The sequence below is a fragment of the Gasterosteus aculeatus genome, chromosome Y (genome assembly GCF_964276395.1).
Source record: "Gasterosteus aculeatus chromosome Y, fGasAcu3.hap1.1, whole genome shotgun sequence".
NCBI lineage: Eukaryota > Metazoa > Chordata > Actinopteri > Perciformes > Gasterosteidae > Gasterosteus > Gasterosteus aculeatus.
Window position 1 is genome coordinate 9,681,918 of NC_135709.1, and position 20,438 is coordinate 9,702,355.

Here is a 20,438-nt window from a genome sequence, read left to right on the forward strand (position 1 = left end):
TACACACACACACATTCAAATTGTGCACAGTCACATGTACACAGACGCAGTTATAGCAAATCTCTAAGTTTGTCCCTTGACACACAAACACACACTCTTCTCCAGTATTGAGTTAAGCAGCCTATAGTGGCCCGGCAGGCTTCCATCTCCGTATGGCTCAAAACAGAAAGCTCTCCTGCCCTCATGATTAGCAAAGACCACCCCCCCATGTTTGTGTGTGTAAGTCAAAGCAGGGGGTCGGATGCCGATCAATACTGCCTATAAGAGGCAGTTGTTTCATTGTGGCTCCACATCAAATCCTAATTACATCTATACGTGTATATGAAAGCAGCAGCTTTGATAAAGATACAACTTCCCAGAGGAGAGTGGAGTCAGTCTGGCTTTTAGAAGTCAAAATGGAAGTATGACACACTGCTTGCGAGTGTGTGTGTGTGTGTGTGTGTGTGTGTGTGTGTGTGTGTGTGTGTGTGTTGCTCTCATGGTGAGTCATTGAGATGACACAAACTACATTCCAGTCAAATTAAGTGACTCATTTACTATCTGTGTCAACATTTCTGTCAGCTCTGCATAAAAAGGCGTTTTTGTTTTTTTACAATGGGAGCAGCTCGGGCTCACAGACACACCCAGTCCTGAAATATATATTTAAAGGTCTTGTCATACTGAAGACTCCTAATGATGACCTAATGATCCCCTTGGTGTGAAAGTGGGTCTGCTTATCGGTGTCTGCCAGTTTATCTGTCCGTCTGCCTGTCTGTCTGCCGGTCTGTCTCCCACACCTTGACTAAAATATCAACATCAGCAGAGAGAGCACACAGCCATCATAGAGTTCTCCGACCCCCCCCCTAGCGGCGGTTTCTTGAACTACAACTTCTTCTTTTTTGTTAATAGTTGTAGATTCCTTTATAACAATTGTTTTCACATTTGGGTCCATAACGTTTGAGCTACGATTTTATTTGTAAGTAATTTATATGCGTTAATCAGCACTAATATAGAGTTGTGATAATTACATGTTTATTTTGTCAACTGCTCCTATAAAGGTTTAATAACTTGGGAACAATTGATACATGAATCAACTGTAACAACATGTAAAATATATGTTTGACTATGTATCTAACACTTATATGGATATTTAAACATAATGTTCAAGTCAAGTTTTATCATCTGTCCTAAACCTGTTAACTGTACTTAACGTATTGTCTCTTTGTCTCTGATCCCTTTCTTTCACAATGTCCTCTTCCTGACGTCTCCTCTCCTCTCCTCTCCTCTCATCTCCTCCTTCTTTCACCCTACCTCTCTCCCCCCAGTGCAGATGACAGCAGGACCCCAGCCCTGGCTCAAACATGGCCAACGCTGACGTGGAACACAAGATGCGCTGAGGAGGAAGAGGATGATGAAGTAGTGAAAAGAGGAAGAGGAGAAAAACAGGGCTGGCTGTCCTTTCATTTTAAATACAGTCAACTGATAACAAGTCAACTGTTGACAAATTGTTCATCATTTTAACTCACCAAATATTTTTTTATGTTTAAGTGTAGGAGAAAAAAAAACTTTCGTATTGATTGAATTAGAAGTGAACCAAGCATTAAAACAGAAGGATTAACAGATTTCATAATACACAAAGGACTTGTGAACAAAACAAGTTGGATACATTTGAACATGAGTTTCAGACATATAAAGTAGCAATTTTTCAAAATGAATTGACAGGGTTGGATTGAAATACCAAAAGTATATTTTCTATGGATATGAAATGTTGAAAAATAGAGGGAGACGGGTGGTGGTGGGTGAGAATAGACAAAAGCTGGAGGGAGCAGAGAGAAGAGAGAGGGTCACGTTCAAGAGCATGAATCAAAAGGGAGGTGTTAACAGTTTGAGGGGCAAAAAGAAAAGTAGCGTTTGCTTTGAGAACAGGGCCTACTACACTGCGCACTCTTCCTGACACCTGCTGTTTTCTCAGACCAAAACGTGCGTGCTGGAAAGGGGAGAGGGATGAAAATAAGCTAAACTGAGTCACATTCATGGGGGCAGATACGATGTGGGCATCCAGAGACTATTGTACCAAGTTTTAGGGTTAATTAGTATTTACTGTACTATAAAGTTCACAACGCGTTTGAAAGCTCTCTGTGGTGAGAGGCCCGTGACGGCAGAACCACGGTTCCTGTAGCAACAACCTCAAAGCCGGACGGATAACAAAGAAAACTGCTACAAACTCTACTGTCTTTGTATCTGGAAGCAATCTGAAAACGATTTTGTGGGGCGGGCGGGCGTAGGGGTCAATTCAACGACCTTGAGTCCCAAGTGGGAGGTTTGCACCATGTGATACAATCAGACTTATTCTCCTCACGGCTTTTCTTTGTGGGCGTGAAACCAAACAGGCCCAAGTTCTCCATTGTTTCCAATGTGCAGCCTGTTGACAGGTGACAGTGGTGTCACTCGGGTGGTGTCACTCGGGTGCACTTGGGATCCGAAGTGAATGTCAGACAGAAATGAACCCCAACAATTTTTAATTGAAATCCACTGTAATATGTTTCGGGCTTTAGATTGTACAGCCATGTACAAGTCATGTAACCGATGCAATACAGTTAGAATCCATCTATCGATCGATCAATTGCCCAGTTATGCTTCATCATTGAAGGACTGTAAAAGCCTGAATACAGTTGAGATACAATTCCCTGTCCTGTTACAGCACTATGAAACAGTATGTTTGGTTATCTTATCATGTTGTTTGTGTGAAAGTCATGATGTTTACTTTTTGTATTACTTCTCACCTCTGTTGTATTCATTTATGGTCATCTGTCAGCTTCTTATGGACTAGTTGTAGCAGCTGTAGAGTTTTTATGTCAAAAATGAAATTGTAGGCCTTTTGTTGCTTAAGTTTTTCACTATTTTGTGTTTTATGTATGAATATTATTCTGATGGTCTTTTTTTAAGGAAAGGCACTTCCTGCGATAAATACATTGAATGTGGATAGACTCAAACACTTTTATTTTTGTATTGTGCAACTAGGGGCTCATTTTATTTTCCAATGTGATTATTATAACAAAGAAAATGGTTAATTATTCATGCTTTTCTTTTACCTGACTGACTTATTAAGTATTTTGCTGAGGTTTACAAAGGCAACATTTTATAATAGTGATGGATAATAGTAAAATTCAAGTTAAAAAGATAATAGTCCATGATGAATTTGGTACCACAAAAATATCATTTTAAAATTGCAAGAGAACTAAATAGAAAGATCGTAAGTTAAAATTGTAACAGATATGTTTCGCGTTGGCTCCCTAGCAGAAACACACATTTTTAAACTTGAGGCACAGCAACAAAACAATGCAGGTATTTCATCCTAAATAGGACTTCATTCAGATAACCTCTAACCAGGAATTCACTTTCTTTTATTCATTAGATAGTTTCAGAGAACATTAGAGAGAAGCTTAAAGGCTTTTTGTAAAGACAGCTGGCACTGTGGCCCATGTGGAAAACATACTCTCTCTCTCTCTCTCTCTCTCCCGGACCACATTTGGTGTATTTTTGGGCCTCAAATCGTCCAGCACAGTGGACACATTATTGAAGTGGCAATAAAGATCATGAATGAGCCGGTGAGGTGAGGCAGAGACAAGAGGAAGGCATTAGAACGTGTAAGGATAGCTGGTATAGATTTACATGTGGAGTGGATGTTTTGTTTCCACGACTGACAATCTCCGGATTCATTGTATGACATGAATTCAAGCCATAGTCTTTGAACCAGTGGGAACTGATGGAGCATTGGTAATAAACCAGTACAATGAGAGGTGAGATGTAGGTGGAAAGTCAGAAATACAGTGAGTACTGTGTGTTTTTAGAAATCTAATGAATTAATTGGTATTTATGTACTACAAATGGATCCATCAATGGTCAAACAAGCTCATTTTCCCAACAGATCTACTAAATTCAGAACGTTTGGATCAGAAATGACCACAATTTATCGCCCTTTCTACACCTAATATCATTTAGGTTTCCCATGTATTAGTCAATACTCTGTCCCTCGATTCTCTTAATGCAGGCATTAAGGCAAAAAAGAAAACCATAAACCACAAACATTTTCTTTCTGTTTCTCTATTTTTGTTTCAGTTATTTATACGTAGGTTTTATTTAGAGATTCAAAGAAGCATTTCATTCTTCCTGGACGTTTCTTCTTTCTGTTTGTGTGGTCTGCCTTTCTCTCTGTTTAAGGTTAAGCTTTTGCTCTTAGAGGAACCAGAAATAGGAGATATTCAATTCAAATTGTTGTTTTTCTTAATAAATATGTATGAATTCATGTATTTTATTCAGATGTTTTTAGCGGAAACATGTGCTTTACTACACAGGACGGTGCACTGTGGGGACTTAGCATTTGTGTTTTATTCCAATTTGTGCAATATTAAGTCAAACAACTTATTATTTTTCTGAGCCCATCCATTTGGGTGTTGGATACAAATTTATTTTACGCTTTCTTCTCATGAAACCTCATATGTGAACTCATCTATAGCTGAAGTCTTAATTCCAGAGGGGCCGCCTGTTCTCCACCCAGCCAGGAGCGAAGTGCTGGATCATTCTTGTTTTCAGGTCTGAATGTAAATTCATCAAATACATTTGCACAGATACTTTTTAAACCGTGCATATTTCTTCTTAGGTTCCATAATGTATTAATTTATTGCAGACTAAAAAAAACTGGCCAATAACTCTCATTGGCCTCAAAGAAGAGTTTGATTTGTGTTTTGCGGTTGCCTTTTTCCCAAGGTATGGATGAATTACAGTAAATATAATATAGCAAACAGTTCTTGGGTCAACTGAACAATTAGAAATTAAATGATGGGGAACTGGGTAGATTTAATCGTAGTACAATAATAACGTTTAAAGTGGGTTGCGCTCTCGCGTTTCGTCAATTGAGCACGTTTTGAAACGCCGTCTGCATAAACTGGCCATGACGTCATCACGTAAAGAAATGTCGCGTCCAAACCGGAAGTTGAATTATCAGCTCACCCGGCTGGCTGTTGTTGATGCCTGAAGTTGCTGCTGTGTTGCTCTTATCAGCGCCTGACGTTGGAGACAAACTAAAGCCGAGCAGAGGACGCGTCGGGCTTTTACCGGTAGGCGAGTTCACGAGTTACGAGGAAAAGCGCTCGAGCAGCAGAAGCGCGCAGGAAGCCCCGAAGCCTGGAAGCGGGTTAAAAGGAAGACGGCGAGACCGCAATCAGCTCTCTTTGTTTACGTCGCGACTGTCTGAACCGCGACATTTCTTTTGTTTGCCTCCGATCTAGAATCGTTTTCTGCACGACCGTTATTTATGTTCCTACTTTATTCCCGTGACGCGCAGGAGCAGCTAGCTCCTAAAATAACGTTGGCGCAGATAAACGGCGTTGGAGCTTCGCTGCTTTCGTAACCGCCCGAGGGGGACAAACAGCGACAGAGACAAACAGCGACGATACTCGGGCTACCCTGTTTTCTTGTTGTTTTTCAGGTGTCTTATCACTGGGTCAGTCGGTCTGTTTGGAGACCAGACAGATGATGTTACATCGGAGCCTGTGTGAGAAGTGTGTCTGTTGAACACGTCTGTTTATTCCTGAAGTTGAATCGAGGGAATTAATCTAATTAGATTTAAAACCACCACAACTGGTAAACGGATCACTTACAGCTGCCCTTGTAGGTTCAGCTTGGCGTGCAGGTCACATCATCTGTTTGTGTGCAAGCTGTCAGGTCTCACTGACTGCTGTTTATAACACTAACCTAACACTTTTTTTGTTTTCATTTTATTTCTTTAATAACCTATGACATGTGATAAACTGGCCGCCTATTACTGTAAACCGTGGTTTGAGTAGCTGTTAGATGCTCACAAGCGGGTAAAACGTAGCTAGTTATGAATTGAAATAGTCATCAAACTACTGAGACTGCGCTGTGGTCAGGGACCGACCGGCGAGGAGAAAGGGTCCCTCACAGGGCCCCATCGTGTCCTGAGGTGAGCGGCCCCCCACTACTTGCCAATGCTGGACCTTGAGGTGGTGCCGGAGAGATCACTGGGAAATGAGCAATGGGAATTCGCCTTAGGTGAGTTTTACAGTGTTTCACATTTAGGAGAACGAGACCTGAGGCGACAACTGTCGTTAATGCAACATTTAAGCCCCGATTGAAATGATATTCCTTGCATGTTGTGGATAACTGGAGCTGACTGGAGCTCAATAAGGAAAAAGAGTTGCTCCTCTTCATTTGTGTGCTTGGACGTCTGCGTTTCCAGGGATGCCGTTGGCCCAGGCCATCGCTATTCTGCAGAAACACTGCCGCATCATCAAAAATGTGCAGGTGCTATACAGTGAACAGGTGAGAGGACCAGATTTCTGTCTACATTATCTCCTCTTTCTGTCACTGTCACACAACATCCGCTTGTTTAATAATCCCAATGTAGCGTGCAGTTCAATCTTTTAGGTGATAACTGAAGTTAATGTTGGTTTTATTACAGCACTGCACAGCAATTCTTTGATTGAACATTTCTTGATCAACAACTAGAAGTAGTTTGTATTAACATGTAGGCTGCCGAATATAAAATATATTGTGAATGTTTGTCTTTCTGCATGCCTCCTCTTCATGGGGGCTTCTCTGTTAATTCATTAGTTTGTTTCTCCTCCAGACACCACTCAGCCATGACCTCATACTGAACCTGACTCGGGATGGGATCAAACTGGTCTTTGATGCCACCAATCAGAGACTCAAGGTGAACATTGTTGATTGTTGAGTCTTGAAGGTGCAAAATTCCAACCGACGGGAAGCCTTTATGCATGCAGGTCCATGCCGTGGGTCCTTATCAACCGCAGGCTGCGTATGGGAGGCCATTGGATGGCCAGTAGGGCGCACGCACGCACAAACTGGGACTCATACTGCTGGGACACCTCAGTAAAAAAAGCGATGTCATTCTCTGTTGCTGTAAACATTACTCCACTGTATCTTTATTTGGCTAATGGTGGTTTTGCTGCCATAGAATGATCTGAGTTTTGTATTTGACTCATTAAAAGAGGTTCTCAATACGATCAGGGCGTAGAATGAAGAACTTTTTTTTTAATATTGGGTAAAAATGCACAGTGAAAAAACTGTAGTTCTACTTCAGACATTAAGGAGGAAGAACTGTTGATATTTCTACGCAGCTATTTCGAAGCAGCATCTGACGGATACATTAGACTCCTGACCTTGCTATCAAGATCTAATTGACGATTTTATTTTACATTACATTACATTACAGGTCATCTAGCAGACGCTTTTATCCAAAGCGACTTACATTACACTTTAAACCCATGGCTTTTTCACATTTTTGCCCGGGGAGCAATTAGGGGTTAGGTGTCTTGCTCAGGGACACTTCGACATGGCAGCCTGGACTCGAACCACCAACCTTGTGCTTCCCAGCACACCTTCTCTAACCCCTGCGCCACAACTTACCCCTATTTTGTACCCTAACTTTCTTTATCTTTCTGCGGGACAGGTGATTGAAGTGTACGACCTGAGCATGGTCAAGTTGAAATACTGGTGAGTAGATATTACGATGGCAACATTAAACCGTTAGAAACTTGTTAAAAGATGAGTCAGCAAGTAATCACCTTGTTATGTGGACTTTACCTTACAGGCACTGGGCCATTTATTGGTCATTGTATTTTACGTTACCACGGAGACAGTTCTCAAGTATCTGTGTCCTCTCGTATATACATCAACTCAGTGAAACATCTCACTAAAATGTCTGCCTGCCTTAATCTGCTTCTTTAACTCTTTTACGGTTGTCCTACAGTACAAATGTCTCTGCAAAGTAGTTCTGACGCGTCCTGTGTGCGCGCTAATTCCATGTGTAACGCTGGCTGTTTGTGTTGTGTTTCAGTGGACTCCATTTCAACTCTCAGGCCATTGCCCCCACAATAGAGCAAATAGACCAGTCATTTGGAGCCACGCACCCCGGAGGTACTTTCCAACCCATTAACACAAACACAATGTCTCACGAATGAACCGGCGCTGGGATCTCATTATCTTCTTTCATCCAATTCTTTCGCCTGGTTCTCCCGCGTCCAGTATACAATGCTGCAGAACAGCTGTTCCATCTCAACTTTCGAGGCCTGTCCTTTTCCTTTCAACTGGACTCATGGAATGAAGCTCCAAAATACGAGGTGAGAACACATTTTAATTGCCAGCCATTTATAGAACGGCTGAGAGGTCGTTCGCACACCTCCCGGGAGAATGGAGGTGGCCTCGTGGTGGAAGTGATAACTCTTCGTATGGAAAAGTGTGAGGTCATGGCTTGTGTTTGCCTTGAGCGAGTCCTTTTATCCCCGTCAGCTTGTTCGTGGTGACTAATATTGCCCGAATGAAGACACCATATGAGAATGTGAATGTCTGCTTGTTAATCTTTATTCCATCGGGTTCTTTGTCACTTTTGTTAAATGTTATTAAAAGTGCTCCTCAGCATAACTCAGGGTGCCGAACTGTAGCGGCAGATTCTGAATCATTAAAAAGAACCGTGGCAGATTTAAAAATGCACCAATTAAGAATCCCAGTGTTCATTTAATCAGTTTTATTTAAAAGGCACAATGTACAGTTAAAACATTAATGTCACCATTTGATGCACGGTACCACATTATAGCTTTGTAGCTACAGCTACTTTGCATTTGTAGTCTATTAGCGGGTTTATAATAAGAATCGCCCAATAACAAATAGTACAGGGTGAAAGACATAATACAAAAGTGGTGAAAAGAATACGCAATGCAAAGCAACACACATCAAAGTAAGTAGTAGAAACCATGATCAGGACGAGCAGCTTTTAACTGACTGGAGTGCTGATGGAGCTGCAGCTCTTCACCGTGTCATGCAGGTTATTCTGTTGAGAAGTCAGACGCATTGCGCTGTTATGTAAACGGTGAAAACCTGGCTGCAGTAGCGGTTCAGGGACATTAGCTCAACACCAGTTAATGATTGAATTCTCGACTCCCAGCGCCTTCAAATTTTCCAGGCAATATGACATCATCATGTTTAATTCTTGATCCTCGGGCCTCCTGTTTATACATATGTAAAGTGTTACATGTTACTGCCTTTAGTGGATTTGATTTTGGATTGAGGTCTGTTTAACTCAATGGATGTTTTACTGTTGGCACTGTGCAGCTGTGGATGTCGTGTGTGATGCATGTTACGGACCAGCTGCTCCACCGTCTGCTCTATTCTGCATTTATGCTCCTGTGAAGGCACATGTGACACATAATGGTTCTACTTCTCTCTTAGAGGACCTTTTTTCCTCTTTTTGTAGGTAATAACATCATTTTAGTTTAGCCCTTCTGCTCCTCCAACATCTCTGGTATCTTAGTGAATACATTATTTCCTTCAACTTTTAAACCCATCTTCAGCTGCCTGCTGGGTTGCTTAAATAGTTTTTTTTAGTTTTTTAGTTTGTTTTACTGAACAACAGCTTGTGCTTGCTTGTGTTGTAGTAGGTTGGGCCTCTAAAGCTAAACACTCCGCTGTACTTTATTGTCCAAAATGTTAGTAGAATGTGCATTTTTCCTTTTGGATAAAACTGATGCTCTGCTCTGAGAATAAATATAACATTGAAAGGTTATTATTGCATTGCGCTCAGAGTATAATACAACCCCTCGGTCTTTGCCATATTTGTAAGGATTTTCTTTTTTACTTTTTGATTTGATGTTGGACCTTAGGTCCGTCCCAGTGTTACGACAGAATCATCACATCTCCATGTATGAAAATATACTGAAAATGTATTTGAGTATTGTTTGCTAATGTTTACACAGAAATGCAATGTATGCCAGTTCCATACTACTCCCAGTTGTTTTGCCTCGGCAGCCTAACTTTGCCATGTGGCCTCCCTGTAGATTCCACATGGCGCCATGGTCAAGAGGATGCACATCTACACCGGCAACAACCTGCAGGAAACAAGGTAACATGCACACACGTGCAGATCCACAAACTGGACGTCACTTGCAGAGGACATACCTTCACCAAAAAGTACACAGTTTATAATTAGAAAAATAGATGGTAATGGAAACACGGAAGCTCTTAACACATTAAAACTATCCAGCAAACATTTACTAACTAAGAAATCCGATGACCTAAAGACGTTTTGGCAGCGTTTGAGCAAACTTGGGACCATTGGTTGAAGGAATACTTCAATTAGCACAGTAACACTGTGCTACCTAGAAGTTGTGAAGAAAACAGTTTTAATCGCATGCACTCTGTTAGCAAACCTTTGCTTGTTTGCTGAAACCTCACTATTCAAAACACTTTAACGTCAGCGGCCTCATACTTGCAAGTATTTCAATTTGTGTTCTCCCAGCAAATAAAAGTGTTTTTGGAGGTATTTACCTCAAGATTCAAACCATGAGACTGAATTATACTGCGCAAGTTATGTAAGAGAATTTTTATTTTTGCCTCTGCAGTAAACCGAGAATACAAAAAAATGTTTTTTCTAAATATTGACCAATAAGCACAACCGTGATCTTGGTTTTCTTTGGCTACTTAGAAAACTAAGATCCAAGATGGCGCCGTTGATGGCCGCCACGGTGCTTCGGTGCGCTTCGTTTTTTTATTGTTTTTGTTGTTAATTATGTTTGCTGCTGTGATTCCCGGAGCTCTTTCACCGGAGATGAGCTCTTGAACATCCGTGGAAGAACTCCAGCGGAGTTACTTCCAACTTTCCTGCTTTCTTCTGTGGAACTACTGGACATTGGTGCGCTCACCTTTCATCACGCGGTGAGACGCCGTAGGAGAGGAAAACGGGCCGGCTCGCTGGTGAGACTCCGCAAGCGTGGTTCTCGCACTCCGCTGCCAGGCATCTTTCTCTCCATCGTGCGCTCACTGTGCAACAAACTGGACGAAATTCAGCTGCTGGTGAGGAGAGACAGAGACTTCTCTACATCCTCCGTCTTGTGCTTCACGGAGACGTGGCTCTGCGGATCGATACCGGACTCCGTGCTGGCGGGCTTCCAGCTGCTCCGAGCGGACCGCGATACGGAGCTCTCCGGCAAGACAAAGGGTGGAGGAATGTGCTTTTACTTCAACAACAGCTGGTGCAACGACGTAACGGTGATCCTAAAACACTGTTCTCCTGATCTGGAAACTTTTTTCATCAACTGCAAACCCTTTTATTCCCCCCGTGAGTTCGCTTCGTTCATTCTGGTCGGTGTTTACATGCTGCCGGCAGGCAACGTGCACGAGGCACAGCGGACACTCGCCGACCAGATACGGCGTGTGGAGCGGACCAACCCGGACTCTTTAGTTATTGTCCTAGGGGACTTTAACAAAGGAAATCTCACCCATGAACTTCCTAAACACAGACAGTTTATTAAATGCCCCACCAGAGAGGAGAACACGCTGGATCACTGTTACACCACAGTAAGCAGGGCTTATCACGCCGTCCCTCGTGCTGCACTGGGACACTCTGACCACGTCATGGTCCATCTGATTCCTGCATACAGGCAGAAACTAAAGCTCTGCAAACCTGTGGTGAGGGAATTCAAGAAGTGGACCAGTGAGGCGCTGGAGGATCTTTGGCCGTGCTTTGACTGCACAGACTGGGATGGTTTCAGGACTGCTACTGACAGTCTGGATGAGTTCACAGAGGCTGTAACTTCCTACATCGGCTTCTGTGAGGACAGCTGTGTACCATCATGCACCAGGGTGAGTTACAACAACGACAAACCCTGGTTCACAGCGGAACTCAGAACACTACGTCTGCAGAAGGATCAGGCATTTAGGAGTGGGGACAAAGACTTGTACACAGAGTCAAAATACAAGTTTAGCAAGGCGGTGAGAGATGCTAAACGACTGTACTCTGAGAAACTCCAACAACAGTTCTCAGCAAGTGACTCTGCTTCGGTTTGGAGAGGCCTCAAACACCTCACAAACTACAAGCCAAAACCCCCCACTCCATGAATGACCTCCACCTGGCAGACGAGCTGAATGAGTTCTACTGCAGATTCGAAAGACAATGTGCTGATCCCATCCCCCATAGCTCCACCAACCTGCTGCAGTCCCCCACTCCTCCCTCCCCCAGCCCATCAGGTGCTCACGCCTCTCATCTATATCACCTTCCCCTCCCCCACCAGCAACGACCCTCTCTATTCTGGAGAGAGACGTTAACCGGCTTTAAAAGACAAAATCCCCATAAGGCAGCCGGTCCGGACTCCGTCTCCCCTCACACCCTGAAGCATTGTGCTGACCAGCTGTCTCCGGTGTTCACTGACATCTTCAACACCTCCCTGGAGACATGCCACGTACCAGCCTGCTTCAAGGCCTCCACCATCATCCCTGTTCCCAAGAAGCCCAGGATCACAGGACTCAATGACTACAGGCCCGTCGCCCTGACCTCTGGAGTCATGAAGTCTTTTGAACGGCTAGTCCTGACCCACCTGAAGTCCCTCACCGCCCCCCTTCTGGACCCCCTGCAGTTCGCCTACAGAGCCAACAGGTCTGTGGACGATGCTGTCAACATGGCCCTCCACTACATCCTCCAGCATCTGGACTCCCCAGGAACCTACGCCAGGATCCTGTTTGTGGACTTCAGCTCTGCCTTCAACACCATCATCCCGTCTCTGCTGCAGGACAAACTCTCCCAGCTGCACGTGCCCGACTCCACCTGCAAGTGGATCACAGACTTCCTGTCTGACAGGAAACAGCACGTGAAGCTGGGGAAACATGTCTCAGCCTCTCGATCCGTCAGCACCGGTTCCCCCCAAGGCTGCGTTCTCTCCCCTCTGCTCTTCTCCCTGTACACCAACAGCTGCACCTCCAGTCACCAGTCCGTCAAGCTCCTGAAGTCCGCCTACAGGTGGGAGTCTGACCATCTGGTGTCGTGGTGCAGCCAGAACAACCTGGAGCTCAACGCTCTGAAGACAGTGGAGATGGTTGTGGATTTCCGGCGGAACAGAGCCCCACCCTCCCCCATCACCCTGTGTGACTCCCCCGTCACTATTGTGGATTCCTTCCGTTTCCTGGGCTCCATCATCACCCAGGACCTCAAGTGGGAGCTGAAAATCAGCTCCATCACCAAGAAGGCTCAGCAGAAGTTGTTCTTCCTGAGGCAGCTGAAGAAATTCAACCTGCCAAAGACGATGATGATCCACTTCTACATGGCCATCATCGAGCCCATCTTCTGCTCTTCCATCACCATCTGGTACGCTGCAGCCACAGACAAGGACAAGGGCAGGCTGCAGCGTGTCATCCGCTCTGCAGAGAGGGTGATTGGCTGCAATCTGCCGTCCCTGCAGGACTTTTTCGCTTCCAGGTCTCTGAAGCGAGCTAAAAAGATTGTGGCCGACCCCTCTCACCCCAGACAAAAACTGTTTGTGCCCCTTCCATCTGGCAGGAGGCTGCGGTCCATCAGGACTAAGACCTCCTGCCACACGAACAGTTTCTTCCCATCGGCAGTCGGGCTCATCAACAGAGCCCGGTCCCCCACTGACTGACTATAACATTCCACCGGTCACTCCCCTTCACACTGCACATGTCACTTTAACTGTAATTTATCACTTTGTCATCACTCGTCACTTTGTTACTTGTTCGTTAGTGCACTTTATGCTTAATATTATTTTTTAACTTTTTTGGCAATAAATGTTTCCTGATTCCTGATCCTGAAGATGATTTTGTGGCAAAAAATGAGGTGAACTCTGTGTCCTCAGGGCTCCCGCGATGCCGTTGGCTTGTTTCCTGGGTAACATCTTTGCAGAAAGCGTTGATGTCCTGAGAGACGCTGCAGGGCCTCTGGGGCTTAAACTCCGACTTCTCACCGCAGGTAACAAATATCTCTGCGGACGAATCTTAAAACTATTGTTAAATTTAGATTTTTCTTCCAGCTGTCAACTCTCAGGGAGACGTCCTGACGTATGACTTTTGGTTTTCTGTCATTTATCTGGATTCAACATGTTCCTCTGCTGCTCTCCTGTCATGTGGGTGCAGGTTGTGGTCCTGGTGTGATGGCTGATTCAAAAGTGAGATCCCTAGAAAGGAGCATCTCCTTTGGGGATTCGTGTCAGGATGTACTGGGTGCTCTGGGCTCGCCACATAAAGTCTTCTACAAGTCCGAGGACAAGGTAGAAGAGCTTCTCATTTGTTGTCTGAACTACTTGTGACATCGGCGCTAGGCCAATGATTTTTAATCAATCAATCATAAAGAGGAAATCTATTTAGATTTAAAACGATGTAACCACAAATTGATCCTCTACATCTTCATATGTTCTTGTTTGTTCTAGATGAAGATCCACTCTCCGTCACCTCACAAGCAGGTCCCTTCAAAATGTAACGACTACTTCTTCAACTACTTCACCCTCGGAGTGGTGAGTAATCCTGGCCTGGGCTCATTTGTGTGCATCATTTTGTACACTTCAGTTCATTTCTGTCTACGGCCTATTTTGGAATACCATCTCCCCGGTTTCATTGCAGTTAGACGTACAAGTGTTATGGAATATTTCAATAAAAGCTCGGTAGAAGAGAATGATTTGTCTGATAAAACAGAGTCTTGATGAATGATCAAAGTTGCAAAAAGTCCATTTATTGCTTGCAAGCAGGAGGTCAAATACACAGGCACGTATCGCGGTGCTCTGTGGAAATGGCGTCTCCGAGTAAAAAGGCTGAGTTTTTATACACATGTGAAGGACATTCTCCATGCCAGTTACGAGAAGCTGCAAAACAAGTTGAGATAAGAATTACCATTACATTCCACTCTTTTGATTATTCTTTAATCACACATAATATTGCAAAAACAAAATGTGTGACCAAGTCTCGGGTTGTTTAGCAAGCAAATGTGAAACAAAAATTTTGAACACTAGGAATGAACACCGAAACATGAGAATATAAAAATGTGGAAACGAGTTCCCTCTGGCCTCGTGAGAGGGTTCCATGGGCTTTGTCGCTCCATGATAAGAGAAAAACACTCAGGTAGCTGACTACAGAATCACAGAAATATACTTAGATAATGAAACTGAAGCAAGCAATAATATGAATAAAACCGTAGTGACACAAACAACTACTGTGTCTATGTGGAGGGGTCCTGGCCGTGTTCTTCTTCTTGTGTTGGTCCGCAGGTACACGTTGGGATGTGGAGTCTGCCAACCTTCTTTCTTGTGAGGCATCCGCGTTGTAGACAGTCAACACAGATCACAATGCACTGTATGTCTGTCGGTCAACTGTCCGTTGTGAACCCGCCCGTGGTCGACAGCTGTTTGGGTGACAAGGAGGATCTGGAATGGTCCCTGCCAGCGTCGTGCTTTCCAGTTTTTTCTTCTGAAGTCTTTCACCACCACAAAGTCACCAGGTTTCAGTTTTTGGAGCGGTCCTTCAGCTGGTTTTGGGAGGGCGGCTGCAACCTGTTGTCGTATGTTAGACAGAGCAGAAGAGAGTTGTGAACAATATGTTAACATTTCATGTTCACATAATGCGGTTGAAGGGAGTGGTGCCTTCGGTGCCTTGGTTCCTACGTGAGGAGGAAAACCAAACAGTATCTCAAAAGGACTCAGGTTGCTTCGTGTTCGTTTTCTCATGCGCATGTACATCAACACTAGCGGCAGGGCTTTTGTCCAGGGCAGACCTGTGTCTGCACAGTATTTTGCCAATTTGGTTTTGAGTGTGCCATTTTCTCGTTCCACAGGCCTTCCCTGGCTGGATGGTATGCGCAGTGTGTTTTTAAATCAATACCCATGTATGCGCTTCATTCTGTAATGGCCTGGTTGACAAAATGAGAACCATTGTCACTTGATATTTTAGAAGGAATGCCCCATCGAGGGATGATTTCAGAAATTAGGGCCTTGGCTACTGTTGCAGCAGTTTGTTTACTCGATGGAAAAACTTCAACCCACTTGGAAAACATGTCTACCATCACTAGACAGTGTTTCTTACCTTCCGATGGAGACAACTCCACAAAACCCATCATAATGTGCTCAAACAGGCGGGCTGGTGGTGGGTGTGCAGCCTGGCTGGACACGCTCACGGGCCTGCCTACATTGTGAGTGGAACAGGTTGTGTTGTTGTGAACCCTTTTGTAAACCATGTTTCATTAAGTGCGCGTAACATTCCCCCCTTTGACACATGGTCTAACCCATGAGTCAACTTAGCATAATGGGCAAAATAATGTTCAGATAAACACGGCTTGCCCTCGGGTCCAGTCCCAGAGGCCGTTTGTGTAAACACAGCCAGATGTGGACCAAAGCCGTTTTTCATCAGGGGTAGAGAGTGACTGCATCGCTGTAAGAGAGGAGGGAACTGACACCTCAGAGCACATGAGAGCACAGGTAGTGGGAAGCGGAAGCAGAGCAGCAGCTTTTGCAGCCGAATCTGCCCGAGCATTTCCCTGTGATACATCATCCGTATTGGACGTGTGTGCTGCACATTTACAGACAACAATAGCTGTGGGTAGCAAGATGGATTCCAACAGTTCAGCAATGAGAGTGTGATGTAGGATGGGCTTACCGTCCGATTTAAGGAAGTTCCTGTGTCTCCACAGCGCCCCAAAATCATGTAATACACCATACGCATAGCGAGAGTCAGTGTGAACTGTGACTGTTTTACCCTTAGCCAGTTTACAGGCCTCAGTCAGAGCGATGAGCTCAGCTGCCTGGGCTGAGAGGTGACATGGCAGAGGACCTGAACACAGCACACCAAAGTCAGAAACAACAGCAAAACCAACACGATTTTCACCAGACTGAGGATCACGGGAGGCGGATCCATCCACATACATTACCATGTCGCTGTTAGTTAGTGGAGTGTCCACTAGGTCAGGGCGAGGAGTGCACTGAGCTTGGAGCTCAGCCAAACAGTTGTGGTATTCCCCATCCCCAGGAATAGGAAGTAATGATGCAGGGTTAAGATTAGTACAACGTTTTACAGTGACATTCGGCATGTCCAGGAGACACGTGTGGTACCGCAAATAGCGAGCCGCAGAGATCAAAGAAACCACGTGCGGAACGAGGAGAGTGAGTGGTGCGTAACCCACTATGTCACCTGAGGCTGTGAGTGCCTTTTCAGCCGCGGCCACAGCGCGCAAACATTGTGGCAGTCCTGCAGCGACAGGGTCGAGTTTTGTGGAGAAATACCCCCCCGGCGGAGTTTATTACCATGGGGTTGTAGCAGCACAGAAGTCATGCAGCCCCGTCTTTCATCTACTGTTTGAGTAAATGGCTTATTCGGATTCGGCAGTCCAAGAGTCGTAGGAGTTTGCAAAGCACATTTAATTTGTGTGAAGGCCGCAAGACCCTCTTCAGTCCAGATTATTTTGTCGCGCGCTGTAAGATTTTCCCCGTGGATTAGGTTTGATAACGGCTGTTCCATTTGTGAGTAGTTTGGAATAAATGATTGACGTTATGAACACATGCCCAAAAAGGACATCATCTGTTTTTTGGTGTTTGGTTTCGGTATTGATACGATCGAGGCGATTCTTTTTGGGGGGAGGGTTTTTCCTTCTCCAGATATGTCATGACCTAGGAAACGAACATTTTGAGACACAAATTGTAATTTAGAAAGGCTGGCCTTGTGGCCTTCCTTCGCTAAATGTTTGAGTAGTTTAAGCGTGTCTGTCTGACACTGTGCCTGATTTGGAGCTGCAATCAAACAGTCGTCAACATACTGCAGAAGTGCAGAGCCGGGAGAGAGCGTTAAGCTCTCCAATCTTTCTCTGAGCGCATCATTGTAGATTGTGGGTGATTCGGTATAGCCTTGACACAAACGAGTGAAAGTGTATGGCTTACCGTTGAAGTTGAATGCAAACCAAAATTGACTGTCTTTGTCGACTGGCACGCTGAAAAAAGCATTCGACAGGTCAACAACAGAAAACCATTTAGCTTCAGGAGGAATCTGAGCTAGGATTGTGTAAGGATTAGGAACATTTGGTGCCCGTGCATGAACGGCCGCATTTACTGCTTTTAGGTCCTGCACGAAACGCCATTCTGTAGGCTTGCCAGCATCTCTGATTTTTTTCACTGGAAATATTGGCGTCCTGACCGGTGAGTCTGGACATGGAACTATCACTCCTGCCTCCAGGAGTGAATTGAATACAGGTGTGATACCGTTAATGGCCTCTTGTCGCAGGGGGTACTGGTGTTTGTGGGGGCGGAAGTCGGAACGTGGAGTGATGACGACCGGTTGGCAGTTGTTGATAGGGGTGCAACGGATCAAAAAATTTGTGGTTCGGATCAGAGTCACGGATCGGATCATTTTTCGAATCAGCAAAAAAAGAAAGACAAGACAAATAAACATAAGTTTTGTCTTTTTGTTTATTAAGACTTTTAAATGATTAAATTAAAATACAGTATATAAAATCAGCTTAAAGTGCACAAGGCATAGTATCTTCTTTTAACATAATTATTGAAAAACAATATGAAGTGCAACATAAAAGGCATATCTCCTTCCTTTAAACATGGACCAATGACCACCATTAATAAAAAACAACTTAAAGTGCAACATAAGAAGGCACATCATCTTCCTTGACACATGGATAGTGAAATAAAGCCTATGTCCACAATCACATCATCACAGAAGAAAAAAAGAAAGAAAGAAAGGTAAGCATACCTGAGCTTATAATTTCAAATTCTTTTTCAAAAAGACAAGGATGTCTACATTGTCTGGGGAGAGTGTGGACCTCTTTGCAGTCACTATGTCCCCTGCTGTTGAGAACACTCTCTCGGAAGGAACTGAAGAGCCTGGCACAGCGAGATAGCATCTTGTCATCTTGGCAATATGAGGGTATTTACACTCATTGCTTTTCCACCATGTCAGTGGATCACCATCCACTGTAATGCCGCTTGCTGTCAGATAGGATGCCACCTCCTCTTTGATGATGTCAGCAGGAGTCAAGCTGTCCATGTCTTTGCTGGCAAAGGTCTCTCCTAAAAGCTCTGCCGTCGCTGACTTCCTTTGTGGAGGAGATGTGTCCAAGTTTGCTCCTGTTGGCTCTGCAGCTTGACCCTGCAGAAAAAAATTTGTTGATTAATTAAACCTATTATTTATTTTCATGTTTCATAGACATGAAAATGTAGCAATAACATTTAATAAAAGCCATTATTACTGAAAATAAAAATAATATTTAGATTTAAATGTATAATTTTTAAATAATATTATTTTCTTTACCTCATCACAGTCTTCAGTGCCCAGACTGCTCACAATCTCAGTGGTGAGGTCACTGTATGTCCTCTGGCGTAGGGCAGGGTCCATGTGAGACAGGGACTTGAACCTTGGATCCAGGGCAGTAGATCTGTGAAGGTAGTCCTTGTAGAGTAGGGGGTGAAGTGTATCTGGGCTGCAGGTCCTCTCTAATGGCAGTCTTGACATCTCGAGTGATGGTGCTGTCTTCCACACTTGTCTTCAGCGGCAGGATCATTGATACAGATCAATGAAGTTTCAGTGCTCAGCAGAGATGTGACAGTTTTGAGTGGTTTAAGCACCTGGAGGACCTCATCTGCCACTCTCATGTCATCATCAGACAGGGTGATGATGTCTTTGACATTTTTCTTCAGGGTCTTCTCGGTCAATGCAGAGTATATAGCTGCCTGCTGCTCCAGATAACGCTCCAACATATCATAAGTGGAGTTCCACCTTGTTGGGACATCATGTATGAGCCTATGAGTAGGCAGCTTTAGCATTTCTTGCTTTGTCTTAAGCACATGAGCAGCTGTTGTGCTTCAGTGAAAGTAGGAAACCACCTTCCTGATCCTCCCAAGGAGGCGGTCCATCCTATTGACTGAGATTCCCTTCTGTGATGCCAAATTCACTACATGTGCAAAGCACCCTATCTGTGGGCCCAGTCCTGCCTCATTCACTGCATTTATTTGATTTTTGGCAATATAATTTGTGACTGGGATATTACTAGTACCGGGCCTCTTTATCTTCCATTCCTCCACTGCTTGTGCTTGATGTCGCTTCAAATGCGTGGCCATGCTTGATGTGTTTCCACTGTCATATGGCTTTCTTGTGCCACAGTAGTAGTATATATACCCTACTTTTGGGGGGTAGGAGGGGTGGGGTGGGGGGTGGGCATGTGACCTTTGACCTCAGACACGTGCAAGAGGGAACTTTTGGGGGGTAGGAGGGGTTGGGGTGGGCATGTGACCGCCGCCATTTTGAAGTCATGCCCGGAAATGCGTCATTTCACGAATGGAAACGTAAACCATTTTTGACGATGATGTGCGTGGTTTTGATTAGAAATTTGCCATTTCAGTGGGTGTTTTATGCGATGAGCGTTAGTTTTGACCGGAAACACGGGACTGTAGGAGGGGTTTCATCATATATATATATAGAGGTGTTATTTGGCGCCTCGATCGAACTTTCCTTTTGGACTGGTTCACGCTACAGGATTCTAAGTGAAACAGCAGAGGCCTATCCCAGTGTGGTCCCAGGGGCGTCTTCTTCTTCTTCTATTCAAAGGTATGAGAGGCACATCCACAAACCAGTGAGACATTGGTGCTTCTGTTCAGAGTCAC

At 44.4% G+C, this 20,438-nt stretch overlaps 2 protein-coding genes across 8 annotated transcripts in view; both read left to right on the forward strand.

Moving 5' to 3' along the window:
- LOC120812534 (core-binding factor subunit beta) overlaps positions 1 to 4,285 on the forward strand; it is a 37,049-nt gene extending 32,764 nt beyond the window's left edge. For 4 of the 5 annotated variants that reach the window (XM_040168645.2, XM_040168644.2, XM_078097548.1 and 1 more), the window contains one exon: positions 1,310 to 4,285. Coding sequence is in view for 2 of the 5 variants with exons in the window: in XM_040168644.2 (XP_040024578.1) it covers positions 1,310 to 1,354 (45 nt within the window). In the remaining 3 variants the exon portion in view is untranslated. Of the gene's footprint in view, positions 1 to 1,304 lie in introns of all 5 variants that reach the window. The other variant, XM_040168646.2, reaches the window with a different exon arrangement.
- A 656-nt stretch (positions 4,286 to 4,941) lies between these two features.
- LOC120812509 (phagosome assembly factor 1-like) overlaps positions 4,942 to 20,438 on the forward strand; it is a 39,540-nt gene continuing 24,043 nt past the window's right edge. The window contains exons 1-11 of one of the 3 annotated variants that reach the window (XM_078097549.1): positions 4,942 to 5,096; positions 5,468 to 6,051; positions 6,239 to 6,321; positions 6,629 to 6,712; positions 7,472 to 7,515; positions 7,859 to 7,938; positions 8,047 to 8,141; positions 9,852 to 9,916; positions 13,656 to 13,768; positions 13,933 to 14,066; positions 14,226 to 14,309. In XM_078097549.1, coding sequence (XP_077953675.1) covers positions 5,988 to 6,051; positions 6,239 to 6,321; positions 6,629 to 6,712; positions 7,472 to 7,515; positions 7,859 to 7,938; positions 8,047 to 8,141; positions 9,852 to 9,916; positions 13,656 to 13,768; positions 13,933 to 14,066; positions 14,226 to 14,309 — 846 coding nt within the window. In that variant the 5' untranslated portion in view covers positions 4,942 to 5,096; positions 5,468 to 5,987. Of the gene's footprint in view, positions 6,052 to 6,238; positions 6,322 to 6,628; positions 6,713 to 7,471; positions 7,516 to 7,858; positions 7,939 to 8,046; positions 8,142 to 9,851; positions 9,917 to 13,655; positions 13,769 to 13,932; positions 14,067 to 14,225; positions 14,310 to 20,438 lie in introns of all 3 variants that reach the window. The other 2 variants (XM_040168596.2, XM_040168597.2) reach the window with 2 other exon arrangements.